Source organism: Oncorhynchus keta, chromosome 13, assembly GCF_023373465.1.
Source record: "Oncorhynchus keta strain PuntledgeMale-10-30-2019 chromosome 13, Oket_V2, whole genome shotgun sequence".
Lineage (NCBI taxonomy): Eukaryota > Metazoa > Chordata > Actinopteri > Salmoniformes > Salmonidae > Oncorhynchus > Oncorhynchus keta.
The window spans coordinates 8,279,818-8,302,148 of NC_068433.1; the positions used below are offsets into that span (position 1 = coordinate 8,279,818).

The 22,331-nt window shown below is 46.6% G+C and overlaps 1 protein-coding gene across 8 annotated transcripts in view; it reads left to right on the forward strand.

Annotated features, from left to right (window-relative positions):
• arap2 (ArfGAP with RhoGAP domain, ankyrin repeat and PH domain 2) overlaps positions 1–22,331 on the forward strand; it is a 272,636-nt gene that overhangs the window by 43,137 nt on the left and 207,168 nt on the right. For all 8 annotated transcript variants that reach the window (XR_008062416.1, XR_008062417.1, XR_008062418.1 and 5 more), the window contains exons 8-9: positions 6,126–6,246; positions 21,982–22,160. Coding sequence is in view for 1 of the 8 variants with exons in the window: in XM_052459291.1 (XP_052315251.1) it covers positions 6,126–6,246; positions 21,982–22,160 (300 nt within the window). In the remaining 7 variants the exon portion in view is untranslated. The remainder of the gene's footprint in view (positions 1–6,125; positions 6,247–21,981; positions 22,161–22,331) is intronic.

A 22,331-nucleotide genomic window follows, 5' to 3' on the forward strand; every position in this document is an offset into this window, starting at 1 on the left:
GAAAGAGGAGAACAAGTGAGAGAACAACACAGGAAAGAGAAGAACAAGTGAGAGAACAACACAGGAAAGAGGAGAACAAGTGAGAGAACAACACAGGAAAGAGGAGAACAAGTGAGAGAACAACACAGGAAAGAGGAGAACAAGTGAGAGAACAACACATGAAAGAGGAGAACAAGTGAGAGAACAACACAGGAAAGAGGAGAACAAGTGAGAGAACAACACAGGAAAGAGGAGAACAAGTGAGAGAACAACACAGGAAAGAGGAGAACAAGTGAGAGAACAACACAGGAAAGAGGAGAACAAGTGAGAGAACAACACAGGAAAGAGGAGAACAAGTGAGAGAACAACACAGGAAAGAGGAGAACAAGTGAGAGAACAACACAGGAAAGAGGAGAACAAGTGAGAGAACAACACAGGAAAGAGGAGAACAAGTGAGAGAACAACACATGAAAGAGGAGAACAAGTGAGAGAACAACACAGGAAAGAGGAGAACAAGTGAGAGAACAACACATGAAAGAGGAGAACAAGTGAGAGAACAACACAGGAAAGAGGAGAACAAGTGAGAGAACAACACAGGAAAGAGGAGAACAAGTGAGAGAACAACACAGGAAAGAGGAGAACAAGTGAGAGAACAACACGGGAAAGAGGAGAACAAGTGAGAGAACAACACAGGAAAGAGGAGAACAAGTGAGAGAACAACACAGGAAAGAGGAGAACAAGTGAGAGAACAACACAGGAAAGAGGAGAACAAGTGAGATAACAACACAGGAAAGAGGAGAACAAGTGAGAGAACAACACAGGAAAGAGAAGAACAAGTGAGAGAACAACACAGGAAAGAGAAGAACAAGTGAGAGAACAACACAGGAAAGAGAAGAACAAGTGAGAGAACAACACAGGAAAGAGGAGAACAAGTGAGAGAACAACACAGGAAAGAGGAGAACAAGTGAGAGAACAACACAGGAAAGGGAAGAACAAGTGAGAGAACAACACAGGAAAGGAAAGAGGAGAACAAGTGAGAGAACAACACAGGAAAGAGGAGAACAAGTGAGAGAACAACACAGGAAAGGGAAGAACAAGTGAGAGAACAACACAGGAAAGGAAAGAGGAGAACAAGTGAGAGAACAACACAGGAAAGAGGAGAACAAGTGAGAGAACAACACAGGAAAGAGGAGAACAAGTGAGAGAACAACACAGGAAAGAGGAGAACAAGTGAGAGAACAACACAGGAAAGAGAAGAACAAGTGAGAGAACAACACAGGAAAGAGGAGAACAAGTGAGAGAACAACACAGGAAAGAGGAGAACAAGTGAGAGAACAACACAGGAAAGAGGAGAACAAGTGAGAGAACAACACAGGAAAGAGAAGAACAAGTGAGAGAACAACACAGGAAAGAGAAGAACAAGTGAGAGAACAACACAGGAAAGAGGAGAACAAGTGAGAGAACAACACAGGAAAGAGGAGAACAAGTGAGAGAACAAATCAAATCAAATCAAATTTATTTATATAGCCCTTCGTACATCAGCTGATATCTCAAAGTGCTGTACAGAAACCCAGCCTAAAACCCCAAACAGCAAACAATGCAGGTGTAAAAGCACGGTGGCTAGGAAAAACTCCCTAGAAAGGCCAAAACCTAGGAAGAAACCTAGAGAGGAACCGGGCTATGTGGGGTGGCCAGTCCTCTTCTGGCTGTGCCGGGTAGAGATTATAACAGAACATGACCAAGATGTTCAAATGTTCATAAATGACCAGCATGGTCAAATAATAATAAGGCAGAACAGTTGAAACTGGAGCAGCAGCACAGTCAGGTGGACTGGGGACAGCAAGGAGCCATCATGTCAGGTAGTCCTGGGGCACGGTCCTAGGGCTCAGGTCCTCCGAGAGAGAGAAAGAAAGAGAGAATTAGAGAGAGCATATGTGGGGTGGCCAGTCCTCTTCTGGCTGTGCCGGGTGGAGATTATAACAGAACGTGGACAAGATGTTCAAATGTTCATAAATGACCAGCATGGTTGAATAATAGTAAGGCAGAACAGTTGAAACTGGAGCAGGAGCATGGCCAGGTGGACTGGGGACAGCAAGGAGTCCTCATGTCAGGTAGTCCTGGGACATGGTCCTAGGGCCCAGGCCAGTTGAAACTGGAGCAGCAGCATGGCCAGGTGGACTGGGGACAGCAAGGAGTCATCATGTCAGGTAGTCCTGGGGCATGGTCCTAGGGCTCAGGTCCTCCGAGAGAGAGAAAGAAAGAGAGAAGGAGAGAATTAGAGAACGCACACTTAGATTCACACAGGACACCGAATAGGACAGGAGAAGTACTCCAGATAAACAAACTGACCCTAGCCCCCCGACACATAAACTACTGCAGCATAAATACTGGAGGCTGAGACAGGAGGGGTCAGGAGACACTGTGGCCCCATCCGAGGACACCCCCGGACAGGGCCAAACAACACAGGAAAGACGAGAACAAGTGAGAGAACAACACAGGAAAGAGGAGAACAAGTGAGAGAACAACACAGGAAAGAGGAGAACAAGTGAGAGAACAACACAGGAAAGAGGAGAACAAGTGAGAGAACAACACAGGAAAGAGGAGAACAAGTGAGAGAACAACACAGGAAAGAGGAGAACAAGTGAGAGAACAACACAGGAAAGAGGAGAACAAGTGAGAGAACAACACAGGAAAGAGGAGAACAAGTGAGAGAACAACACAGGAAAGAGAAGAACAAGTGAGAGAACAACACAGGAAAGAGAAGAACAAGTGAGAGAACAACACAGGAAAGAGGAGAACAAGTGAGAGAACAACACAGGAAAGGAAAGAGGAGAACAAGTGAGAGAACAACACAGGAAAGGAAAGAGGAGAACAAGTGAGAGAACAACACAGGAAAGAGAAGAACAAGTGAGAGAACAACACAGGAAAGGGAAGAACAAGTGAGAGAACAACACAGGAAAGGAAAGAGGAGAACAAGTGAGAGAACAACACAGGAAAGAGGAGAACAAGTGAGAGAACAACACAGGAAAGAGGAGAACAAGTGAGAGAACAACACAGGAAAGGGAAGAACAAGTGAGAGAACAACACAGGAAAGGAAAGAGGAGAACAAGTGAGAGAACAACACAGGAAAGAGGAGAACAAGTGAGAGAACAACACAGGAAAGGGAAGAACAAGTGAGAGAACAACACAGGAAAGGAAAGAGGAGAACAAGTGAGAGAACAACACAGGAAAGAGGAGAACAAGTGAGAGAACAACACAGGAAAGGAAAGAGGAGAACAAGTGAGAGAACAACACAGGAAAGGAAAGAGGAGAACAAGTGAGAGAACAACACAGGAAAGAGGAGAACAAGTGAGAGAACAACACAGGAAAGGGAAGAACAAGTGAGAGAACAACACAGGAAAGAGGAGAACAAGTGAGAGAACAACACAGGAAAGGAAAGAGGAGAACAAGTGAGAGAACAACACAGGAAAGAGGAGAACAAGTGAGAGAACAACACAGGAAAGAGGAGAACAAGTGAGAGAACAACACAGGAAAGAGGAGAACAAGTGAGAGAACAACACAGGAAAGAGGAGAACAAGTGAGAGAACAACACAGGAAAGAGGAGAACAAGTGAGAGAACAACACAGGAAAGAGGAGAACAAGTGAGAGAACAACACAGGAAAGAGGAGAACAAGTGAGAGAACAACACAGGAAAGAGAAGAACGAGTGAGAGAACAACAGAGGAAAGGAAAGAGGAGAACAAGTGAGAGAACAACACAGGAAAGAGGAGAACAAGTGAGAGAACAACACAGGAAAGAGAAGAACAAGTGAGAGAACAACACAGGAAAGAGAAGAGAAGGATGAGTAGAGCAGATAGCGGAGGAAGATCGAAGCGAGGGAGCAAGAGACAGAGGAGTGCAGGAGAGATGGAGCGAGTTGTAGTGTATAAGGTGTGTCCGTTATCTTGACTGAGAGAGAGGAAGGCCTCGTTTCTTCCAAGGCATTCCTCTGGGCCTAGCTGTCAAAACACATTGTATCTGCTCACTGTTTGACCACAACTTCTGTTGATCTTCCTCCCTCCATCACTCCATCATAGTATTTACAGATGACGCTGAACGTCTTCTTCCACATGACCCCAAAAACCGTCATTATGACAATGAATTTCATCTAAACCACATTACACCTAATGCCGCTTAGCGCTGATAATTGAGTCGTTAGTTCCCACTTGCGTTTATATTCCCATCTCCCCATACTCCATCTAAATGGAGACGGAGAGAGCGAGAGAGAGAGAGAGAATTGGAGCAAAAGTGAGAGACACAGAGAGGAGGGGAGAACCAGAGAGAAGTAAGAGGTAAAGAGAGCTTTATTAAAAGTTCAAAGTTCACAGCCCTATGGTGACTCAGTGCTACGATGTGCTCCGTGTCAGTAAATAGGCTGTTAAAATCCCACTCCCATTTTCGTTCTGCGACCAATCTTCTGGTAGGGCTGCAGGTACACTACACAGAGAAAAGTATGTGGACACTCCTTCAAATGAGTGGATTCGACTATTTCAGCCACACCCGCAGCTGACAGGAGTATAAAATTGTGCACTCAGCCATGCAATCTTCTTAGACAAACATTGGCAGTAGAATGGTCCGTCAGTTACTTTCAACGTGGCACCGTCACATGATGCTGCCTTCCCAACAATTCAGTTTGTCAAGTTTCTGCCCTGCTAGAGCCAGCCTGGTCAGCTGTCGGTGCTGTTATTGTGACGTGAAAATGTCTAGGAGCAACAACGGCTCAACCGTGAAGTGGTAGGCCACACAAGCTCACGGAACGGGACTGCATCTTGGCCATGTTCTGTTATAATCTCCACCCGGCACAGCCAGAAGAGGACTGGCCACCCCACATAGCCTGGTTCCTCTCAAAGTTTCTTCCTAAGTTTTGGCCTTTCTAGGGAGTTTTTCCTAGCCACCATGCTTCTACACCTGCATTGCTTGCTGTTTGGGGTTTTAGGCTGGGTTTCTGTACAGCACTTTGAGATATCAGCTGATATAAATACATTTGATTTGATTTTGATTTGCTCGCTCTTTCTCTCTGTCTCTCTTTCTCTCTCTCAAATTTGTCTAGCTCACTCTCTCCAGAAAGGAGGAGTCCCTGGCTAATTATTTATTGGGCTGTATGGATCCAGAAATAGGGTTGTATGTCAGGTCACTAACTAAATTTAAAAAATGTCCTGAGGGAGTGAGTGAGGTTTCTGGTCACCCCTCCTACTCATTCTATCACTTCTCCCCACACATAAACGCATGCATGCCCCCACCCACCCCCTCCCTGCACACACACACACACACTACAATACAATACAGTTTCAGGTCAGATAATCAGATTCAGGTCAACTCTATTGGGGGGGGGGGGAGTGAGAGAGACACACACAGAGTGAGAGAGACACACACAGAGTGAGAGAGAGAGAGAGAGAGAGAGAGAGTGAGAGAGAGAGAGAGACCGACTGGTGTTTTTATCCAGCGTTCTTGGAATGATAATTACATTATTGATATGAATAATGCAAAGTCTGGACGTCCCTCTTTATTCCGCTACAACACCCTGAAATAATGTCCTCTAATTCACTGTGTGGCGAGAACATCATGGTGACATACCGGACTTCCTGTTTCTCTACCAACAAGCTTTACAGGCTTTTTGTTGGAGATTCGAGCTTAATACAGTGGGAATGTTAGCTTGTTAGCATCAACTTCATACTCTACGGTGAGATGGCATTTGAACGTTTTGGAAAGTTGTCTGGTTTGTCACAGTGTGTTTTTCGACTTGGTTTCTGTCCATGTAGCAATGTGACCCAATACTTTCATTGTCGTTGTCTTGGGACACCAGTGAATGAGGGTCACAGATGCCTCCAGGGCATCATGCTCATTATTTGCCTGTTGTGCTGGTTTGGAGTGTGGGGTAATTAAATCCCTGTTCAGCCAACAAACACTTCGGACCAACTAGTGTGGTTATATAAATATGGGACACTTTTGTTTTAAGGTTTCTATCAGAGAATACTATGCTGTTTGTTTGTATCATTTGGGAGTGTGTGGTGTGTGTGGTGTGTGCGTGTGTGTGTGTGTGATGTGGGTGCACCTTAACGTCTCACTATGCTTCTTCTGAAGCCTCTTTGTCTCTGTGTCTTCCTACAGGAGATGTACTCTAAAGGCCTGATACCGTGCAGTGTGATGAAGCAGGTGCGAGGGCAGGGGGACAACCGCTTCGAAGTGGTCACCTCCCTCAGGATCTTCGTGTTTCGGCTGGAGAGGGAAGGTAAACTGGAGCGCACCTTACACCTCGGCCCGTACATCTTACACCTCGGCCCTTACACCTCGGCCCGTACACCTCGGCCCGTACACCTCGGCCCGTACACCTCGGCCCTTACACCTCGGCCCTTACACCTCGGCCCTTACACCTCGACCCGTACACCTCGGCCCTTACACCTCGGCCCTTACACCTCGCTCCTTACACCTCGGCCCGTACACCTCGGCCCGTACAACTCGGCCCGTACACGTCGGCCCGTACACCTCGGCCCTTACACCTCGGCCCGTACACCTCGGCCCTTACACCTCGGCCCTTACACCTCGGCCCGTACACCTCGGCCCGTACACCTCGGCCCGTACACCTCGGCCCTTACACCTCGCTCCTAACACCTCGCTCCTTACACCTCGGCCCGTACACCTCGGCCCTTACACCTCGCTCCTTACACCTCGCTCCTTACACCTCCTTTCTTACACCTCGGCCCTTACACCTCGGCCCTTACACTTCGCTCCTTACACCTCGCTCCTTACACCTCGGCCCTTACATCTTACACCTTACACCTCGCTCCTTACTCCTCGGCCCGTACACCTCGCTCCCGTACACCTCGGCCCTTACACCTCGCTCCTTACACCTCGGCCCTTACACCTCGGCCCTTACACCTCACTCCTTACACCTCGCTCCTTACACCTCGGCCCGTACACCTCGGCCCGTACACCTCGGCCCTTACACCTCGGCTCCTTACACCTCGCTCCTTACACCTCGGCCCTTACATCTTACACCTTACACCTCGCTCCTTACTCCTCGGCCCGTACACCTCGCTCCCGTACACCTCGGCCCTTACACCTCGCTCCTTACACCTCGGCCCTTACACCTCGGCCCTTACATCTTACACCTCGCTCCTTACACCTCGCTCCTTACACCTCCCTCCTTACACCTCCCTCCTTACACCTCCCTCCTTACACCTCGGCCCTTACACCTCGGCCCGTACACCTCGGCCCTTACACTTCTCTCCTTGCACCTCGCTCCTTACACCTCGGCCCTTACATCTTACACCTTACACCTCGCTCCTTACTCCTCGGCCCGTACACCTCGCTCCTTACACCTCGGCCCTTACACCTCGGCCCGTACACCTCGGCCCTTACACCCTCGGCCCGTACACCTCGGCCCTTACATCTTACACCTTCCTCCCTCTATCTTCCCTCTATAGTCTCCTAACCCTCCCTCCCTCTATAGTCTCCTCTCCTCTCCCTCTATCTTCCCTCCAAAAAGTCTCCTCTATCTTCCCTCTATAGTCTGTTCTATATCCCCTCGATAGTCTCCTCTATAGTCTCTATCTTCCCTCTATAGTCTCCTCTATCTTCCCTCTATAGTCTCCTCTATCTTCCCTCTATAGTCTCTATCTTCCCTCTATAGTCTCCTCTCTTTCCTCTATAGTCTCTATCTTTCCTCTATAGTCTCCTCTCCCCTCCCTCCATCTTCCCTCTATAGTCTCCTCTTTCTTCCCTCTATAGTCTCCTCTATGTTCTCTCTATAGTCTCCTCTCCCCTCCATCTCTTTTCCACTGTAGTCTGCTCTATTTTCCCTCTATAGTCTCCTCTCCCTCTATAGTCTCCTCTCCCTCTGTAGTCTCCTCTATCTTCCCTCTATAGTTTCCTCTCCCTCTAGTCCCCTCTCCCTCTAAAGTCTCCTCTCCCTCTATTTTCCCTCTAAAATGTACCTTTATCATCCCTCTCCTTCCCTCTATAGTCTCCTAATCCCTCTATCTTCCCACTATAGTCTATTCTATCTTCCCTCTATAGTCTCCTCTCCCTCTATAGTCTCCTCTTTCTTCCCTCTATAGTCTCCTCTACCTTCCGGCTATAATCTGTTCTCTATTCCCGCTATAGTATCCTTTATCTTCCCTCTACAGTCTCCTCTCCCTCTATCTTCCCTCTATAGTCTCCTCTATTTCCCTCTATAGTCTCCTCTCCTCTCCCTCTATCTTCCCTCTATAGTCTCCTCTATTTCCCTCTATAGTCTCCTCTCCCTCTATCTTCCCTCTATAGTCTCCTCTATTTCCCTCTATAGTCTCCTCTCCCTCTAGCTTCCCTCTATAGTCTCCTCTCCTCTCCCTCCATCTTCCCTCTATAGTCTCCTCAATTTCCTTACTATAGTCTCCTCTCCCTCTATCTTCCCTCTATAGTCTCCTCTCATCTCCCTCTATCTTCCCTCTATAGTCTCCTCTCCTCTCCCTCCATCTTCCCTCTATAGTCTCCTCTATCTTCCCTCTATAGTCTCCTCTATCTTCCCTCTATAGTCTCCTCTATTTCCCTCTATATTCTCCTCTCCCTCTAGCTTCCCTCTATAGTCTCCTCTCCTCTCCCTCTATCTTCCCTCTATAGTCTCCTCTATTTCCCTCTATAGTCTCCTCTCCCTCTAGCTTCTCTCTATAGTCTCCTCTCCCTCTATCTTCCCTCTATAGTCTCCTCTCCCTCTATCTTCCCTCTATAGTCTCCCTCCTCCATCTTCCCTCTATATCTATTTCCCTCTATAGTCTCCTCTCCCTCTTTCTTCCCTCTATGGTCTCCTCTCCCTCTAGCTTCCCTCTATAGTCTCCTCTCCTCTCCCTCTATCTTCCCTCTATAGTCTCCTCAATTTCCTTACTATAGTCTCCTCTCCCTCTATCTTCCTCTATAGTCTCCTCTCATCTCCCTCTATCTTCCCTCTATAGTCTCCTCTCCTCTCCCTCCATCTTCCCTCTATAGTCTCCTCTATCTTCCCTCTATAGTCTCCTCTTTCTTCCCTCTATAGTCTCCTCTATTTCCCTCTATATTCTCCTCTCCCTCTAGCTTCCCTCTATAGTCTCCTCTCCTCTCCCTCTATCTTCCCTCTATAGTCTCCTCTATTTCCCTCTATAGTCTCCTCTCCCTCTAGCTTCTCTCTATAGTCTCCTCTCCCTCTATCTTCCCTCTATAGTCTCCTCTCCCTCCATCTTCCCTCTATAGTCTCCTCTATTTCCCTCTATAGTCTCCTCTCCCTCTAGCTTCCCTCTATCGTCCCCTCTCCCCTCCCTCTCCTTCTCTCTATACTCTCCCTATAGAACATAAAACATCCCCACCGGAGCTATTTGTCAAGCGTATGCATTACAACTGTTTGGGGTCGGCTAAGGGGGATCCTAAAAAATGAAATCAAATGAAAATCTCAGCCTCTTTTCAACTTTCTCTTTTTCCCTCTCATCTCTCGCTAATCTCTCTCTTTCGCTAATCTCTCTCTTTCGCTAATCTCTCTCTTTCACTAATCTCTCTTTCACTAATCTCTCTTTCACTAATCTCTCTCTTTCACTAATCTCTCTTTCACTAATCTCTCTTTCACTAATCTCTCTCTTTCACTAATCTCTCTCTTTCACTAATCTCTCTCTTTCACTAATCTCTCTTTCACTAATCTCTCTCTCTCACTAATCTCTCTCTTTCACTAATCTCTCTTTCACTAATCTCTCTTTCACTAATCTCTCTTTCACTAGTCTCTTTCACTAATCTCTCTTTCACTAATCTCTCTCTTCACTAATCTCTATTTTACTAATGTCTCTCTTTCACTAATCTCTCTTTCACTAATATCTCTCTTTCACTAATATCTCTCTTTCACTAATCTCTCTTTCACTAATCTCTCTTTCACTAATCTCTATTTCACTAATCTCTATTTCACTAATCTCTCTTTCACTAATATCTCTCTTTCACTAATCTCTCTTTCACTAATCTGCCTCTTTCACTAATCTCTCTCTTTCACTAATCTCTTTCACTAATCTCTCTCTTTCACTAATCTCTCTCTTTCACTAATCTCTCTTTCACTAATCTGCCTCTTTCACTAATCTGCCTCTTTCACTAATCTCTCTCTTTCACTAATCTGCCTCTTTCACTAATCTCTCTCTTTCACTAATCTGCCTCTTTCACTAATCTCTCTCTTTCACTAATCTCTCTTTCACTAATCTCTCTTTCACTAATCTGCCTCTTTCACTAATCTCTCTCTTTCACTAATCTGCCTCTTTCACTAATCTCTCTCTTTCACTAATCTGCCTCTTTCACTAATCTGCCTCTTTCACTAATCTCGCTCTTTCATCTTTCACTTCCTCTCTTTCACTAATCTCTCTCTTTCACTAATCTCGCTCTTTCATCTTTCACTAATCTCTCTCTTTCACTAATCTCTCTCTTTCACTAATCTCTCTTTCACTAATCTCTCTCTCACTAATCTCTCTCTTTCACTAATCTCTCTCTTTCACTAATCTCTCTTTCACTAATCTCTCTTTCACTAATCTCTCTCTTTCACTAATCTCTCTCTTTCACTAATCTCTATTTTACTAATGTCTCTCTTTCACTAATCTCTCTCTTTCACTAATCTCTCTTTCACTAATCTCTCTTTCACTAATCTCTCTCTTTCACTAATCTCTCTCTTTCACTAATCTCTCTCTCACTAATCTCTCTCTTTCACTAATCTCTCTCTTTCACTAATCTCTCTTTCACTAATCTGCCTCTTTCACTAATCTCTCTCTTTCACTAATCTCTCTTTCACTAATCTCTCTCTTTCACTAATCTCTCTTTCACTAATCTCTCTTTCACTAATCTGCCTCTTTCACTAATCTGCCTCTTTCACTAATCTCTCTCTTTCACTAATCTGCCTCTTTCACTAATCTCTCTCTTTCACTAATCTGCCTCTTTCACTAATCTCTCTCTTTCACTAATCTCTCTTTCACTAATCTCTCTTTCACTAATCTGCCTCTTTCACTAATCTGCCTCTTTCACTAATCCCTCTCTTTCACTAATCTGCCTCTTTCACTAATCTCTCTCTTTCACTAATCTGCCTCTTTCACTAATCTGCCTCTTTCACTAATCTCTCTTTCACTAATCTCTGTTTCACTAATATCTCTCTTTCACTAATCTCTCTTTCACTAATCTCTCTCTTTCACTAATCTGCCTCTTTCACTAATCTCTCTCTTTCACTAATCTGCCTCTTTCACTAATCTGCCTCTTTCACTAATCTCTCTTTCACTAATCTCTGTTTCACTAATATCTCTCTTTCACTAATCTCTCTTTCACTAATCTCTCTTTCACTAATCTCTCTTTCACTAATCTGCCTCTTTCACTAATCTCTCTTTCACTAATCTCTCTCTTTCACTAATCTCTCTTTCACTAATCTCTCTTTCACTAATCTCTCTTTCACTAATCTCTCTTTCACTAATCTCTCTCTTTCACTAATCTCTCTTTCACTAATCTCTCTTTCACTAATCTCTCTCTTTCACTAATCTCTCTCTTTCACTAATCTCTCTTTCACTAATCTCTCTTTCACTAATCTCTCTCTTTCACTAATCTCTCTCTTTCACTAATCTCTCTTTCACTAATCTCTCTCTCTCACTAATCTCTCTCTTTCACTAATCTCTCTCTTTCACTAATCTCTCTTTCACTAATCTCTCTTTCACTAATCTCTCTCTTTCACTAATCTCTCTTTCACTAATCTCTCTCTTTCACTAATCTCTATTTTACTAATGTCTCTCTTTCACTAATCTCTCTCTTTCACTAATCTCTCTTTCACTAATCTCTCTTTCACTAATCTCTCTCTTTCACTAATCTCTCTTTCACTAATCTCTATTTCACTAATCTCTATTTCACTAATCTCTCTTTCACTAATATCTCTCTTTCACTAATCTCTCTTTCACTAATCTGCCTCTTTCACTAATCTCTCTCTTTCACTAATCTCTCTTTCACTAATCTCTCTCTTTCACTAATCTCTCTTTCACTAATCTCTCTTTCACTAATCTGCCTCTTTCACTAATCTGCCTCTTTCACTAATCTCTCTCTTTCACTAATCTGCCTCTTTCACTAATCTCTCTCTTTCACTAATCTGCCTCTTTCACTAATCTCTCTCTTTCACTAATCTCTCTTTCACTAATCTCTCTTTCACTAATCTCTCTCTTTCACTAATCTCTCTCTTTCACTAATCTCTCTTTCACTAATCTCTCTCTTTCACTAATCTCTCTCTTTCACTAATCTCTCTCTTTCACTAATCTCTCTTTCATCTTTCACTAATCTCTCTCTTTCACTAATCTCTCTCTTTCACTAATCTCTCTTTCACTAATCTCTCTCTCACTAATCTCTCTCTTTCACTAATCTCTCTCTTTCACTAATCTCTCTTTCACTAATCTCTCTTTCACTAATCTCTCTCTTTCACTAATCTCTCTTTCACTAATCTCTCTTTCACTAATCTCTCTCTTTCACTAATCTCTCTCTTTCACTAATCTCTTTTTAACTAATGTCTCTCTCTCACTAATCTCTCTCTTTCACTAATCTCTCTTTCACTAATCTCTCTCTTTCACTAATCTCTCTCTTTCACTAATCTCTCTTTCACTAATCTCTCTTTCACTAATCTCTATTTCACTAATCTCTCTTTCACTAATATCTCTCTTTCACTAATCTCTCTTTCACTAATCTGCCTCTTTCACTAATCTCTCTTTCACTAATCTCTCTTTCACTAATCTCTCTCTTTCACTAATCTCTCTTTCACTAATCTCTCTTTCACTAATCTGCCTCTTTCACTAATCTGCCTCTTTCACTAATCTCTCTCTTTCACTAATCTGCCTCTTTCACTAATCTCTCTCTTTCACTAATCTGCCTCTTTCACTAATCTCTCTCTTTCACTAATCTCTCTTTCACTAATCTCTCTTTCACTAATCTGCCTCTTTCACTAATCTGCCTCTTTCACTAATCCCTCTCTTTCACTAATCTGCCTCTTTCACTAATCTCTCTCTTTCACTAATCTGCCTCTTTCACTAATCTGCCTCTTTCACTAATCTCTCTTTCACTAATCTCTGTTTCACTAATATCTCTCTTTCACTAATCTCTCTTTCACTAATCTCTCTCTTTCACTAATCTGCCTCTTTCACTAATCTCTCTCTTTCACTAATCTGCCTCTTTCACTAATCTGCCTCTTTCACTAATCTCTCTTTCACTAATCTCTGTTTCACTAATATCTCTCTTTCACTAATCTCTCTTTCACTAATCTCTCTTTCACTAATCTCTCTTTCACTAATCTGCCTCTTTCACTAATCTCTCTTTCACATCTCTCTCTTTCACTAATCTCTCTTTCACTAATCTCTCTTTCACTAATCTCTCTTTCACTAATCTCTCTTTCACTAATCTCTCTTTCACTAATCTCTCTTTCACTAATCTCTCTTTCACTAATCTCTCTCTTTCACTAATCTCTCTCTTTCACTAATCTCTCTCTTTCACTAATCTCTCTCTTTCACTAATATCTCTCTTTCACTAATCTCTCTCTTTCACTAATGTCTCTCTTTCTCTCATCACTCTTTTTCTCATTTCTCATCTCATTCTCATCTCTTCCACTTTCTCTTGCTCCCTCTACATTTACATTGCTTACTTTCTTACTTTCTCCCTGCATGCCTCTCTCGTTCCTTCTCTCTCTTCCGCCACCCCTCTCTCACCCTCTTCATTTTCAAACAGAATAGTGGAGAACTTCCTCTATGTAAACATCTCAGGCAATTAGGTTGGTTTGTGTCTGTTCTAATGAGGGGAAACGGAGACGTTTTCACTCCTAACCTACCCCCCCAGCGGAGACTGGCATGGTTTGATGTTGAGCAGTGGAGACTGACTGGGTTTGGGGAAAGTCACAGACAGAGAGACAGACAGACAGACAGACAGACAGACAGACAGACAGACAGACAGACAGACAGACAGACAGACAGACAGAAAACAAGGAAGTTGGAAAGAGAAGGCCAGAAACAAAGATACAGTCAGACATGCAGAGGGAGAGAGAGAGAGGAGATGGAGAGGAGATTAATAATTTAAGGACAAAGAGGGAGAGAGTGCTCCACTAGCTGTTATCGCTGGACTGCAGGGGTACAGTACTGTTTCCCCCATATGTACCTCAGCTGGAGAAAGAGGGGGAGAGAAAGAGGGAGAGAGAAAGAGGGGGAGAGAAATAGGGAGGGAGAGAAAGAGGGGGAGAGAAAGAGGGAGGGAGAGAAAGAGGGAGGGAGAGAAAGAGGGAGGGAGAGAAAGAGGGGGAGAGAAAGAGGGAGGGAGAAAGAGGGGGAGAGAAAGAGGGGGAGAGAAAGAGGGGGGGGAAGAGGGGGAGAGAAAGAGGGAGGGGAGAAGAGGGAGGGAGAAAGAGGGGGAGAGAAAGAGGGAGGGAGAAAGAGGGGGAGAGAAATAGGGAGGGAGAGAAAGAGGGGGGAGAAAGAGGGGGAGAGAGAGGGGAGGGAGAAGAGGGAGGGAGGGAGAGAAAGAGGGGGGAGAGAAAGAGGGCGGGGAGAAAGAGGGGAGAGAAAGAGGGAGGGAGAAAGAGGGAGGGAGAAAGAGGGGGAGAGAAAGAGGGAGGGAGAAAGGGGGAGGAAAGGGGGAGAGAAAGAGGGAGGGAGAAAGAGGGGGAGAGAAAGAGGGAGGGAGAGAAAGAGGGGGAGAGAAAGAGGGAGGGAGAGAAAAAGGGGCAGAGAAAGAGGGAGGGAGAAAGAGGGGGAGAGAAAGAGGGAGGGAGAAAGAGGGAGGGAGAAAGAGGGGGAGAGAAAGAGGGAGGGAGAAAGAGGGAGGGAGAAAGAGGGGGAGAGAAAGAGGGAGGGATAAAGAGGGGGAGAGAAAGAGGGGGAGAGAAAGAGGGAGAAAGAGGCCGCCCAAAGACACAGAAGAGACACGTACTGTCAGGCGTATAAATAACTCACCAGGAGGCAGGAGAGGCAAGCACACATGGTCAGAGTGGCTCATACAAACTGTCGGCCAGCTGATGCACACCGGTACGGAGGGGTTTGTGGAAGTCAAGTGTGGGAGAGAGTTAGTTGTGCATTTTGTGTTCCTGCGTAGATATTTCTGCAGCATGGCGTATATAGAGAACAGAGAGGACAGTTAGACCACAACCTCACCCAACTTCATCCCACCACAGCCTCTTCACATTGTGGACAGCTCCTCTCCTCTCCACCTCCCGCTCTTCACATGTACAGAGAAGAGAGAAAACAAAGTACACTGGCTGTGTACTATGGATAACCCTCTCAATATTATAAGAGAGTCGAGGTACAGTCTAGAGGTTAACAGGGTGGAGTGGTACAGTCCAGAGGTAAACAGGGTGGAGTGGTACAGTCCAGAGGTTAACAGGGTGGAGTGGTACAGTCCAGAGGTAAACAGGGTGGAGTGGTACAGTCCAGAGGTTAACAGGGTGGAGTGGTACAGTCCAGAGGTTAATAGGGTGGAGTGGTACAGTCCAGAGGTTAACAGGATGGAGTGGTACAGTCCAGAGGTTAACAGGATGGAGTGGTACAGTCCAGAGGTTAACAGGATGGAGTGGTACATTCCAGAGATTAACAGGATGGAGTGGTACAGTCCAGAGGTTAACAGGGTGGATTGGTACAGTCCAGAGGTTAACAGGGTAGAGTGCTACAGTCCAGAGGTTAACAGGGTAGAGTGGTACAGTCCAGAGGTTAACAGGATGGAGTGGTACAGTCCAGAGGTAAACAGGGTGGAGTGGTAGAGTCCAGAGGTTAACAGGATGGAGTGGTACAGTCCAGAGGTTAACAGGATGGAGTGGTACAGTCCAGAGGTTAACAGGATGGAGTGGTACAGTCCAGAGGTTAACAGGGTGGAGTGGTACAGTCCAGTGGTGAACAGGGTGGAGTGGTACAGTCCAGAGGTTAACAGGATGGAGTGGTACAGTCCAGAGGTAAACAGGATGGAGTGGTACAGTCCAGAGGTTAACAGGATGGAGTGGTACAGTCCAGAGGTTAACAGGGTGGAGTGGTACAGTCCAGAGGTTAACAGGATGGAGTGGTACAGTCCAGAGGTTAACAGGGTGGAGTGGTACAGTCCAGAGGTTAACAGGATGGAGTGGTACAGTCCAGAGGTTAACAGGATGGAGTGGTACAGTCCAGAGGTTAACAGGATGGAGTGGTACAGTCCAGAGGTTAACAGGGTGGAGTGGTACAGTCCAGAGGTTAACAGGATGGAGTGGTACAGTCCAGAGGTTAACAGGGTGGAGTGGTACAGTCCAGAGGTTAACAGGATGGAGTGGTACAGTCCAGAGGTTAACAGGATGGAGTGGTACAGTCCAGAGGTTAACAGGATGGAGTGGTACAGTCCAGAGGTTAACAGGATGGAGTGGTACAGTCCAGTGGTGAACAGGGTGGAGTGGTACAGTCCAGAGGTTAACAGGGTGGAGTGGTACAGTCCAGAGGTTAACAGGATGGAGTGGTACAGTCCAGAGGTGAACAGGGTGGAGTGGTACAGTCCAGAGGTTAACAGGATGGAGTGGTACAGTCCAGAGGTTAACAGGGTGGAGTGGTACAGTCCAGAGGTTAACAGGATGGAGTGGTACAGTCCAGAGGTTAACAGGATGGAGTGGTACAGTCCAGAGGTTAACAGGATGGAGTGGTACAGTCCAGAGGTTAACAGGGTGGAGTGGTACAGTCCAGAGGTTAACAGGATGGAGTGGTACAGTCCAGAGGTGAACAGGGTGGAGTGGTACAGTCTAGAGGTGAACAGGGTGGAGTGGTACAGTCTAGAGGTTAACAGGGTGGAGTGGTACAGTCCAGAGGTGAACAGGGTGGAGTGGTACAGTCTAGAGGTTAACAGGGAGGAGTGTGTGATCTTGATGCTTCGGAACAGAGAGTGTAGACTGGTTTCCTGCGCACATGGACAGACAAGAGCAGACATCTGGGCCACGTTCAGTTGTTAAACGTTGCAGATGGAAATGCCATGACTGGAGCAGACATCTGGGCCACGTTCAGTTGTTAAACGCTGCAGATGGAAATGCTTCGACAAGAGCAGACGTTTCTTTCTACAGCACATATTTCAATCTGAACGTTCCAAGAGCGTTGTGTCCCGAAGAACGCGTTTCTCTCTGTTCTTACCCTGTTGGCCAAGAATTTCTTCATATCTAGAATTCATTCCCATTCTCTCTCACACGTTGATTATCAATACTTTCTACCCTAACCCTTCTAACTACTCTTCATCTCCAACTTTCCACCTGATCCTGTCCCTGTCGTCTCTCTTCTACCTGATCCTGTCTCTCTTCTACCTGACCCTGTCCCTGTCGTCTCTCTTCTACCTGATCCTGTCTCTCTTCTACCTGATCCTGTCCCTGTCGTATCTCTTCTACCTGATCCTGTCTCTCTTCTACCTGATCCTGTCCCTGTCGTATCTCTTCTACCTGATCCTGTCCCTGTCGTATCTCTTCTACCTGATCCTGTCTCTCTTCTACCTGACCCTGTCCCTGTCGTATCTCTTCCACTTGATCCTGTCTCTCTTCTACCTGATCCTGTCACTGTTGTCTCTCTTCTACCTGATCCTGTCCCTGTCGTCTCTCTTCTCCCTGATCCTGTCCCTGTCGTCTCTCTTCTTCCTGATCCTGTCTCTCTTCTATGTGACCCTGTCCCTGTCGTCTCTCTTCTACCTGATCATGTCCCTGTCGTCTCTCTTCTACCTGATCATGTCCCTGTCGTCTCTCTTCTACCTGATCCTGTCCATGTCGTCTCTCTTTTACTTGATCCTGTCCCTGTCGTATCTCTTCTACCTGATCCTGTCCCTGTCGTCTCTCTTCCTCCTGATCCTGTCCCTTTTGTCTCTCTTCTACCTGATCCTGTCCCTGTTGTCTCTCTTCTACCTGATCCTGTCCCTGTCGTCTCACTTCTACCTGATCCTGTCCCTGTCATCCCTCTTCTACCTGATCCTGTCCCTGTCGTCTCACTTCTACCTGATCCTGTCCCTGACATCCCTCTTATACCTGATCCTGTCTCTCTTCCACCTGATCCTGTCCCTGTCATCCCTCTTCTACCTGATCCTGTCTCTCTTCCACCTGATCCTGTCCCTGTGATCTCTCTTCTACTGATACAGTCCCTGTCGTATCTCTTCCACCTGATCCTGTCTCTCTTCTACCTGATCCTGTCCCTGTCGTCTCACTTCTACCTGATCCTGTCCCTGTCGTCTCTCTTCTACCTGATCCTGTCCCTGTCGTATCTCTTCTACCTGATCCTGTCCCTGTCGTCTCTCTTCCACCTGACCCTGTCTCTCTTCTACCTGATCCTGTCCCTGTCGTCTCTCTTCCACCTGATCCTGTCCCTGTCGTCTCTCTTCTACCTGATCCTGTCCCTGTCGTCTCTCTTCCACATGATCCTGTCCCTGTCGTCTCTCTTCTACCTGATCCTGGCCCTGTCGTCTCTCTTCTACCTGATCCTGTCCCTGTCTTCTCTCTTCCACCTGATCCTGTCCCTGTCGTCTCACTTTTACCTGATCCTGTCCCTGTCGTCTCTCTTCCACCTGATCCTGTCTCTCTTCCACCTGATCCTGTCCCTGTCATCTCTCTTCTACCTGATGCAGTCCCTGCCGTCTCTCTTCCACCTGATCCTGTCCCTGTCATCTCACTTTTACCTGATCCTGTCCCTGTTGTCTCTCTTCCACCTGATCCTGTCTCTCTTCCACCTGATCCAGTCCCTGTCGTCTCTCCTTTACATGATCCTGTCTCTCTTCTACCTGATCCTGTCCCTGTCGTCTCTCTTCTACCTGATCCTGTCCCTGTCGTCTCTCTTCTACCTGATCCTGTCCCTGTTGTCTCTCTTCTAACTGATCCCTGTTATCTTTCTTCTACCTGCTCCTGTCTCTCTTCTACCTGATCCTGTCCCTGTTGTCTCTCTTCTACCTGATCCTGTCCCTGTTGTCTCTCTTCTAACTGATCCTGTCCCTGTTGTCTCTATTCTACATGATCCTGTCTCTCTTCTACCTGATCCTGTCCCTGTTGTCTCTCTTCTACCTGATCCTATCCATGTCGTCTCTCTTCTACCTGATCCTGTCCCTGTCGTCTCTCTTCTACCTGATCCTGTCCCTGTCGTGTCACTTCTACCTGCTCCTGTCTCTCTTCTACCTGATCCTGTCCCTGTCGTCTCTCTTTTACCTGATCCTGTCCCTGTTGTCTCACTTCTACCTGATCCTGTCCCTGTCGTCTCACTTCTACCTGATCCTGTCTCTCTTCTACCTGATCCTGTCCCTGTTGTCTCTCTTCTACATGATCCTGTCTCTCTTCTACCTGATCCTGTCCCTATCGTCTCTCTTCTACCTGATCCTGTCCCTGTTGTCTCACTTCTACCTGATCCTGTCCCTGTTGTCTCTTTTCTACCTGCGCCTGTCTCTCTTCTACCAGATCCTGTCCCTGTCGTCCCTCTTCTACCTGATCCTGTCCCTGTCGTCTCTCTTCTACCTGATCCTGTCCCTGTCGTCTCTCTTCTACCTGATCCTGTCCCTGTCGTCTCACTTCTACCTGCTCCTGTCTCTCTTCTACCTGATCCTGTCCCTGTCGTCTCTCTTTTACCTGATCCTGTCCCTGTTGTCTCACTTCTACCTGATCCTGTCCCTGTCGTCTCACTTCTACCTGATCCTGTCTCTCTTCTACCTGATCCTGTCCCTGTCGTCTCTCTTCTACATGATCCTGTCTCTCTTCTACCTGATCCTGTCCCTATCGTCTCTCTTCTACCTGATCCTGTCCCTGTTGTCTCACTTCTACCTGATCCTGTCCCTGTTGTCTCTTTTCTACCTGCGCCTGTCTCTCTTCTACCAGATCCTGTCCCTGTCGTCCCTCTTCTACCTGATCCTGTCCCTGTCGTCTCTCTTCTACCTGATCCTGTCCCTGTCGTCTCTCTTCTACCTGATCCTGTCCCTATCATCTCTCTTCTGCCTGATCCTGTCCCTGTCGTCTCTCTTCTACCTGATCCTGTCGTCCCTCTTCTACCTGATCCTGTCCCTGTTGTCTCTCCCTTTATCCACCCCTCCCTCCCTCCCTCCATCCCTCCATCCCTTCATCTCTCCCTCATGCCCCTCTTTATTCCTCTCTCTCTTCTCTCCTCCCTCACCTCTTTCTATCTCTCCCTCCCTCTCTACATCCCTCCCTCTCTACATCTCTCCCCCTCCTCCCTTTCCTTGGCTCATCCCCTCTTCTCTTACCCTCTCTATCTCTCTCTCTCCCTCTCTCCCTTCCTCTCTCTCTCTCTCAGTCTCCCTCTTTCCTCCCCCTCCCTTGGAGTGATGAGGCAGGGCAGATAGAGGAGAGGATGGAAGGAAGGTCCTAAATAAATGAACAGGAAAATAAGAGTGTTTCCCAGATAGACAGGTAATAGGACTACAAAATCAGGGAGGAACAGTACAGACTGGTGATGTGAAGAGCTGTGCATTATTAAAGGCTTTATGGTTTATTAATCCAGGCTCTTTGAGAATTCATAAGGTAGCGGATGGTTTGGCCGAGCCAGGTTGGGCTGGGGTTGTGTAGATGGGTTGGGTGTTGGGCTGGGCAGGAAGGGGTCAGGAGGTTTGAATTGGGTGTTGGGCTGGGGAGGAAGGGGTCAGAAGGTTTGAGCTGGGTGTTGGGCTGGGCAGGAAGTGGTCAGGAGGTTTGAGCTGGGTGTTGGGCTGGGCAGGAAGTGGTCAGGAGGTTTGAGCTGGGTGGTGGGCTGGGCAGGAAGTGGTCAGGAGGTTTGAGCTGATTGTTGGGCTGGGCAGGAAGTGGTCAGGAGGTTTGAGCTGGGTGGTGGGCTGGGCAGGAAGTGGTCAGGAGGTTTGAGCTGGGAGGTGGGCTGGGCAGGAAGTGGTCAGGAGGTTTGAGCTGAGTGGTGGGTGGGCTGGTCAGGAGGTTTGAGCTGGGTGGTGGGCTGCAGGAAGTGGTCAGGAGGTTTGAGCTGGGTGGTGGGCTGGGCAACAGGTTTGAGCTTGGTGGGCTGGGCAGGAAGTGGTCAGGAGGTTTGAGCTGACACTGAACACCCTGACGATCAGACTGATTTCAAAAGGAGGCTCAGGTAAATGCACGATACAAAGTTATTTCCATGAAATAAACACACACACAGTGGTTTATTAGACATGCTGTGATGATTTAAAAAATACAATTAAAATGTCCACATGCGGGCTTTAAAGGTCTTTGAGTTACTTAGTTTGGCTGCACAGGGGGTCTGTTTTGTGAGTTGGTAGTGTTTTCTGAAGAACCACAGCAGAAACGTTGCTGGTAGGAACTATGGAAATTTGTCTCAGCTGTTGTCTCAGCACCCCAAGTGATGTACTGTTTCTTAGGTTCTTCGTTTTGAATAAAGTTAATAGCCCTTTCTCTCCCTCCTCTCTTTTTTCTCTCGTTCTTCTCTTTCCTCCTCTCTTCTGTCCCTCGTGTGCTCTCTGTCAGAGCAGTTGCCAGGTGTTGTGGACATGCACAAGCCTAGGTGTTTGTGAGTGTGTAGTTCTCCCAAAGCCCCTTTAAATATGCCACGAGAGAGGCAGAGAGAGAGAGAGAGAGGCAGAGAGAGAGAGAGGCAGAGAGAGAGGCAGAGAAAGAGGCAGAGAAAGAGGCAGAGAGAGAGAGGCAGAGAGAGAGAGAGAGGCAGAGAGAGAGGCAGAGAGAGAGGCAGAGAGAGAGAGAGAGAGAGAGAGAGGCAGAGAGAGAGGAGAGAGGCAGAGAGAGAGAGAGGCAGAGAGAGAGGCAGAGAGAGAGAGAGAGGCAGAGAGAGAGAGGCAGAGAGAGAGAGAGAGAGAGAGAGGCAGAGAGAGAGAGAGAGAGAGGCAGAGGGAGAGAGTGAGAGAGGCAGAGAGAGAGCCATAAAGAGAGAGAGAGGCAGAGAGAGAGAGATATAGTGAACATGGTACTAACTGTATTGTCTATCTCACCACCTGTGGGGGTTTCTTTCGGTGGAATCAGGTATAAAAAAAATACATGTTGTGTATATTATTCTAATATGTTGTTCTTCCTCTCCCACCCACACAGGGGAGCGTCAGGAGTGGATGGAGGCTCTTCAAACGGCCATACGCTCCCCTGCCTCCATTTCCCAGAAGCCCCAGAAGTGTGGCACCAACAAACATGGCAGCATAGAGCTGAGAGGGTACAAAGGCAAAGTGTACGTCTCCCTGACGGGAACCAGATTCAAACTGTGCAAATCAGAACAGGTACATGCTGCTTCTCATCCCACTGGGACGTCTGTCTTTATTTTGTTCATTTTCCCACACTGCATGACAGTATTTATCCTAGGTTGCATATTGCAACATGTGATTTGAAGAAGAGGAGAGCTTTTCTACCTGTGTCGCTGGGTACCATATTCCTTGTCCTGGGAATTTTTG